This window comes from Alligator sinensis, unplaced genomic scaffold (genome assembly GCF_000455745.1).
Source record: "Alligator sinensis unplaced genomic scaffold, ASM45574v1 scaffold3807_1, whole genome shotgun sequence".
NCBI classification, from domain to species: Eukaryota; Metazoa; Chordata; order Crocodylia; family Alligatoridae; genus Alligator; species Alligator sinensis.
The window spans coordinates 1-7,364 of NW_005844354.1; the positions used below are offsets into that span (position 1 = coordinate 1).

Genomic DNA, 7,364 nt, shown 5'->3' on the forward strand with positions numbered 1-7,364 from the left:
ATAAGATACAGGGGCCCAAAAGGGTGGAAGATGGTACGACCTGCGACAGAAAAACAGACGGGGATGTGGAAAACAACACGCCATTGGTAACAGAATCCGCGATGAACACATGCGAAAGATGAAGGGCGATTGGTGAAGAAGCCTCCAGAAGCTTCCAGGATTTGGTCAAAGTCCGCTCACTGACCGAAGAAAAGGAGTCAAGGTCTTAGACATGCGCTCGTAGCAAGAAGTCACGTAAATGAACGAAATGCATAGGTGATTCCATACTAAGGAAGCAAACAGTCAACAGAGACGCAGCTTGAGATGGGAGGAGAAACGGGTGGGACAGAAGGCGGGACAGAGGTGGAGTCAAGTGTTAACAAGTCTAAACCAAAGTGTATACATGCAGGAAAAATCTCTTGTTCGGGGCTGCTCCCCGTACTCTGTCGGCGTGGGAGCTTGCCCGAAGCCGTCTCCATTCTAATAAAAAGCTGATGCGAGCAATGTGTGCTGGTGTTTGCTCCCTGCTCTGCTCTGGCTAACGAGTAACAGGATCCACAGGTAATCGGACCGTCGTCTCCCTAGTTGTTGGGCGCCGCGTGGAGTCAGGGTCTAACAGAGGGTCTAACATTTAATGACTGAATAATTGGTCGGTCTGGTGAGCCAAGCAGACAGGTCCCGGCCTGATTGCCGAGGAGGGAGGGGTGAGGATCGAGGAGTAAAAGAGGGTGTAGATGAACACACAGCGCCACCTACTGGCAGAGGCTGGAACGCAGCGCCCCTCCTGGCAAAGGGGATTAACTACAAGTCTTTGGAGTCTCTGGCTGTTTGCACGAACAAAATCCACAGTTGGAGCGGCGTAACAGGAAAGCGATGCAAATTAAAACATCTCCCAGTAGTTTTACTTTGAGGGGCTAAATGGACTTGAAAGTGGCGGGAAATCCCAGGTTGTGCAAACACAAACACAAACACAGTTGTGTCGATGTAAACGGGAAATTTTGTTCAGTCTACAAACGCCCCGAGATGCCCACGAGCTGCATGACAGCCTATCAGAGGCAGAGCTGACCCCTAGTGAACTACCACACACTATCCCAGGATTACTTTGTATCTGAGACAGGGTCTTTTAATTTCTTATGTTGGAAAGAGAATGCTGTATGCACCACTCTCACATCCCCCCACCGCTTTCCCATAACAATACCAAACGTTACCAGAACTGACCCGACATCTTTACAGCTCCTTATCACGGAAGAAAACTGCTCCAAGCCTTCGTCCCCCAGCTCACATCCTTGGAGGTCGATCGTATCTAGAGCGGGTTGATCCAAACAATATTGCAGGGCTCCAGCCTCCGCAGCGCTGAGGGCAACATTACGCAGGGTGATGGTCTTCAGAGGGCGAGACACTTCTTCAGCCCGAGAATGATCGTGCAGCTGAAAAAGGCCATGGAAAACCTTCAGCGTGTCTGTTGGACTAAGCCCTGCGGCAATCCAGCGTTGAAACCAGTCCAGAAGAATGTGTCGTGCCGGGTCAAGGAGGGGACCTGCAGCATGCAGGAGGCTTTCAATATTGCTGTAAGGCAGAAGGGCCATGAAGAAAAGGTCAAAATTCTGCATTTCTGCCCTATGAGTGCAGGCTATATAGATCTTCATGGCATTCAGGCATACTGCCAGCACCTCTCTGGACTGGGTTTCCAGAACAACATACAAGGAAGCAAACATCTCTCTTATCCCACTGTGGCGGTAGGAAAAGACTTCACCACTTCCATTTGCCTTACAAATGAACTTGGAAAAATACTTTGAGAGAAGCTTTGGATCAATCTGCCATTTGTTGAGGTCGGCTTGCTTTATTTTTCGGACACCGAGCATCAGATGCTCAAAGGACATATTTGCCAGTCGACGGATAACATCTTTAATACTCTCTGGAAGTCTCAGCAGTGCTACACGACTAGCTCCATCCGAGTCGATGTTAATGCAACAACTTCCTTCTTGTCCCAACATACCGGCTTGGCCAACACTTGGTCCTCCGTTAGCACAACTGCTTGGAATGTGCCTCAAGGAATCACAGAGCATATTAATTTGCACAGGAAAAGCATATAGTGCCAACAACTTGCTTTCTCCTCTAGACTCAGAGCTACATTTCTCCATCTGTTTATCTGATGTATTGAAGGAGTCCTTAATATCGGCAGCACTGAATTCAGGGATCACAACCAAATAACGAAAACGCCTGCTAATTCCACTCACTGAATGACCCCGAGCAGTAACTAACACATCTGCGTTACGGAGAAGATCCCCGGCAATGATTTTGTACACCAATATTTTTATGTCAAAGGCGCTATCCATCCCATCGGTTTCCCCGCCGCTGGGGAACTGGAGGCAGTTCAGATCCTACCGGAACTCATTCAGCCCATCAAGAATAATTAATACCTTTTCATGACTGTTTTGATCACTCAGGACTGAAAGCAGCTGTTCGCACTTCTGTTCCAGAAGCGCTTTCACGATGATGGGCGTCTCGATGGAGTTCAAGTCACTGAATGATATAGTAGTCACATGGCTATAGGCCATCTTGCTTTCTCCTGAAGCCCAGTTTTCCAAGAGCTGTTGAGAGATGGCACTTATCCCTGTCCCCACAGAGCCAAGCAGTAACATCCGCTCAGATCGCAGCTCCTGGGCAGTGACTAGCTCACGTGACGATACGGGGCTCAGAAACTCCTGGCTTCTGTAAACACAGTCGTGGATCTCTCCACGCGTGTGCACCACCTTCCCTTTTATAACAACCCAGATGCGACCCGACTGTCTCTTCCAAAAGATGAATTGTTGAATGCAAGTAGCAGGTTTGGGAAGTCTCTGGACTCCTTCACGGCAGCGCACACAGATTTCTACAAAACAATAAAATTCAAGTAAGTGGCCGACGCAGGAACAGAAATGGGATTCCTGTATCCCAGCAGCCACCACCAGCAACCTCTATGGTTAAGGCAGGGAAACCATCCCCATCCTAATCCCGTTCTCCTGTCTCAGCACCTTCACGACTGCTGGCCGTCAAAGGGGAACACTTCATACTTGGCTTTCTACTTGAAGAGGACTTTTTCTAAAGGGTCATTTTCCAGCTAATGCTAAGGGAGGGGAGAGGTGGGGGTGGAAAACCAGCCCGCTTGGAAAAGAAAAATCCAACCAAACCAATCAGCCCGGACAGATTGGTTTCAGAGCACCACTTGGATATTCCTCCTTCCTAGGCACAAAGCGATTACAAGGAGGGCTTTTTGTGAAGCATATCGAAAAAGCCTCAAAACCCCCACTTTTCCAGCACCCAGCCCTCAAGGAAGTAGCGTGTGCAAGATATATGTTCACAGCTAAGAAAACTACGGGGCCTGGGCCCTTAGGTCCCATTAACAACCTTGGAATAGGATGCAACACTTGCGGCTCAAAAGTAAATGACTTTTGCCTTTAAGGAGACTGCTGAGCAGCCCTCATTCTCCAGTTCCTTAATGATCCCCCAAGACACAGCAGTGACAGACCACGTTATTATAGCCACGCAACCATCAGCTTCCCTTCACGGACTGGGAAGATCTCCTTTTCTCTGGTACGCCTTTCAACACTTATTCAGATGCGCACACGCTTTTTATAGCAAGAGGCGCTTTCCATCACCGAGTCTGATGTCAACCGAGATGCCGGGGGCTTCCAGGAGTGGTCCTGCAGACACTACGCAGTGCGTCCTAACTTCCCAGCCCACCGACGGGAACGCTGTCTTTATGCAAAAGGTAGAGAGAGCATCGCTCCCGATTCCACTTACCTGGTTTTTCTTTTTCCTGCTCTTCCATTTTCTATAATAAAAAGCAACCCCACATATAGTCAATATAAAAATGACAGTCACAGCTACTGTCCATGCACCTTCTGTCTTTGTGTTTTCCTGTTCGGTTACATCTGAAAAATGGTTAGAAAAAGAAGTTGAAACGGCTTTTCTGTCACCATTTCTGGCTTGCGCGGCTGCCCAGGGGGCCAGAGACCTGGCGGTGGGAGGGGCGGTGCCTGCTGCAGCTCCGACAGCCACAGCAATTAAGCAGTGCCAGAGCCAGACTGCAGCCCTGTGGCCACACGCTCCAGACCCAGCCTGCCCGCCCGCCCCGCGCTTAGAGTCCCACATTCAAGTTACGGGCTTGGGAGAAGCGGGGAGGGCAGGGCGAGGAGCAGGGAGACAGTATCACCAACTGCGCTTTCAAAGCTGGACTGAGCCGGGGCCACGAAGCCTCCTCCTAAACACTACTAGGAAGTGGACAACAACGGCCCAGCTCTTACACTTCGTGTTTAGACAGGAAGAGCAGCTCTCTCCAAAGCACAAGCTCCTTTGGAGAGAGCCAGGCTTGTTCAATTAGCCTCCCCGGAGGGGTGGAAGAGCGCGTTTCCCAAGGCAGGCTTGCAGCTCAGACGTACCTGACACGTTAAGTTGGACGATTAGTGCAGTACATGGGCTATTATAACTGGGGAAAAAGTAACCATGGTAGGTTCCCGTATCGTTCTGGGTTATATTTTTCAGCAGCAAAGATGCATTGCCATTGTCAATCTCCTCGGGAAAGACCTCGGTTCGCCCACGAAATCTCTTTGCCTGGCTCTCAAGGTCATCCTTGCCATCTCTGTAGGCATGCATCACTTCAGGTGAATGCAAATGCACCGCTTCAGTCTGCCAGTTCAGAGTAGCTCCTAAAGGATCCACAGCTGCATCTGGAACAACAAAGGGCAGGAGCACACCATGGTGCACAGGCGCTGTAATGCTGATGAACTCCCTTCTACACCCGGGTCCCGTGCTCGGGATGGGCGCACTCCCTAGAAAGGAATGAATCAAAGACAGGACATTAGCCCACAGCTTGATCCGGCACCACCGACCTGAGCTGGAACCGGGCAAAGAGGACAGGGCTCGTGCTGTAGCACCCCATGAACATACCTCAAATCCACTTTGATCTTAACTAGCCCCAGAACCTGCCCCAACACGGCAACCGTCTGCGAGGCAAACCCACTCAGGGATGAATAAAGCTTCCCCAAGTGCATAGCTTTGCACTTCATAGCACTGCATTTCATCCCATCTCTCATGCCCAGGCAGCCAGTTCCCAGACCCGAGGCACCCCTTGGGAAATGCCAATGCTTATGCAAGTCTTAAATAACTGCGCAGTAACAACTGTGCTGCCCACCAGCCGCGTAGATGCAGCCTCTGTGTTTCTCTTGTGAATCATGCTTGCACACTTCACATTGCCCACATTGTGTGGCACCCCTGAAAGGGTTGCAGACATCTCAGGGAGCCACGGCCCCTGGTTCAGGATCACTGGCTTAGATCAACCGCGTTTCCATTGTCTAGCTCTGATGAGAGAAAGCCATCGGGTTAGGCTGGGGTGGTCGACCTCTACAGGCAACTCCCGCTGCACTGCATCCCGTTTCCAGCTGCATGTCTGTAGTCATTCCCTTTCCAACTTCCATGGCTTTGCACGCCCTCGGCATCAAACTAACCAGCCTGTAGCTGCCTAGGATCGCTCTTGCCTCCACCCCGCCACCCTTCTTACACACAGCCCCCTCCACGTGTTACTCTCCCACTGCACGGCACCGTCCTGGCTCAGACTGGTGACAAAGCCTTGCTGCCAGCCCCGCCGTGTCCGGAGCCACCTCTGTCTACCAGCGCTCGCCTGCATCCGTCCCGTCCGGTGCCAAGGGAGCAAGAAGGACGGCTCAACTCACCAGCTGCCGTGCCCAGAAGCAAGCAGAGGACCGGGCTTGCTGCGCACATTCCCCAGGTCTCCGGTCTCGGCTGTCCTCGAGCCGGGGCGGGGGCGGGGGCAGCTCGAGCAGCCGGAGCCGGGATCCCCGCTCGCCGCCGCCCTGCTCGGTTCTGCGCCCAGCCGACGTGATCTCGGAGACTTAAATAGGGTGACGGGGGGGGGGGGGGGGGGAGGGGGCGTAGTGTCGTGGGCGGGCACGGGAGCAAGTATGAATGGGCATCACCAAGTGTGACACGCCTGGAGGTGTGTCCCCCGGGGGGCGTGTCTGCGCCTTCGCTGCTCCCGGCAGACGTGGCACCGTGCAACGGCCCGAAGCAGCACTTGGTCAGAGAGACGCTGGTTTGCAGCGTTGCCGCTGCTTGCACGAGGTCTCCGAAGGCCCGCGTCCAGCTGGGCTCGTCACGCGTGTTCTTTGTCCCCCGTGTCCGCGCCCTGACACGCAGCCCCTCACTCACTGCGGAGGTCTGTCTCCTCGGGGCGGGAGTCCTGCCTGGCTGGGACACGTCCGGACGGGGGACTCTGAGATGGGGGTGTCTCCCGCTCCCCACATCAGTGCAGGGCAGTCGCAGCGAGAAGCGGATCTCTGCGCGCAGCGGGGATGGCTTCAGCGCTCACCCCGCAGGCGCGGGGAGCTCCTCCGTGCTCAGGGCTTGGGGCTCAGGCTTGGTGTCGGGGCTGAAAACAAGCAGAGCCGTGTTACCCCCGGGGGTGTCACGTCTGCCGGGGGGGGGCACCTGCTCGCTGTGCAGCCGCCGGGTCCTGGGGCACTGCTGCACCCCCCGCACCTCCCGCCGGGACCCAGCGCCCCCGAGCCGGGCCAGACGCCCAAAATTCACCCGCACAAGCAAGTGCACACAAATCACCCTCAGATTATATTCTGGCTGTCCGCAGACATCTTGGAGCACAGGACTGCACCGACAAAGCCCCAAGTGCTATCGGAATATGCCACCTAGCAGCATAACCGGTTTAAAAAGGTCTAAGTTACTCAAAGCAAGCACTGGTCGCCTCTCCGTTTATGGAGTGGGCACACATTTCAAAAATGCCATTAGAAAGATTCCCGCTGCGTAAAGCCAGACATCCAGAATCTCTTAATTTAGATGCACGCCACAGCCTGGTGTGTAATGACAGCAATCGTGCATGCAATGTCCTAGTTAGACTGAGCTTGCCTACAGAAGTGTGTTGTATACATTTCTCTTCTAAAAACAGAGCAGTGAAGAGTTTTAAAGGGCATTATCAGCACGCCTAGTTTGCATCTTCAGCCAGAAATGCCATTCATGGGCCCAAGTTCCAGAAAAACAGTGCTCAGCACTTCCTGAATATCACGTCCCTTTTAGGCTAGGTCCCCAAGAGCTGAGGCACTCCATAGCAATTCCTGAAAAGCTTTACGAAAGGCAAAAAAACCCTGCACCAATATTTCCTCCAATGATTTTTAAATGTCTTTATTCAAGCATTATACTCCCCCCACCTGCCCAATATTGCACTTTTATCCTCCTTGGACAATTAAATTTGATTATTTCAATTTCTGTAACTAAAGTTTTGCACCCCCCCCTAGAAACAAAGATGCTGCTCACAGATTTCACTTTCTAGTTCTTTCACCAAAAATTGCATTGTTGGAGCAGACGTTACAAGACCT

At 52.5% G+C, this 7,364-nt stretch overlaps 1 protein-coding gene across 4 annotated transcripts; it reads right to left on the reverse strand.

Moving 5' to 3' along the window:
* Nucleotides 1-17: 17 nt before the first annotated feature.
* LOC102387914 (myelin-oligodendrocyte glycoprotein-like) lies at nucleotides 18-6,342 on the reverse strand. Of its 4 annotated transcripts, none has more exons than XM_025195901.1 (4): nucleotides 5,691-6,342; nucleotides 4,401-4,688; nucleotides 3,763-3,893; nucleotides 18-2,851 (listed from the first exon to the last, which is right to left on the reverse strand). In XM_025195901.1, the coding sequence occupies exons 1-4, from the start codon at nucleotides 5,737-5,739 to the stop codon at nucleotides 2,741-2,743; spliced, it is 579 nt and encodes a 192-aa protein (XP_025051686.1). In that variant the 5' UTR covers nucleotides 5,740-6,342; the 3' UTR covers nucleotides 18-2,740. The 4 variants fall into 4 exon arrangements, with proteins under 4 accessions (XP_025051686.1, XP_014383268.2, XP_025051685.1 ...); XM_014527782.2 differs by having other exon boundaries at nucleotides 4,401-4,790; XM_025195900.1 differs by having other exon boundaries at nucleotides 5,691-5,894.
* Between the last annotated feature and the right edge of the window lie 1,022 nt (nucleotides 6,343-7,364).

Bases quoted from the DNA above. Each gene is read 5' to 3' on its own strand.
- LOC102387914 (XM_025195900.1), bottom strand. From the start codon at position 2,315: ATGGATAGCGCCTTTGACATAAAAATATTGGTGTACAAAATCATTGCC.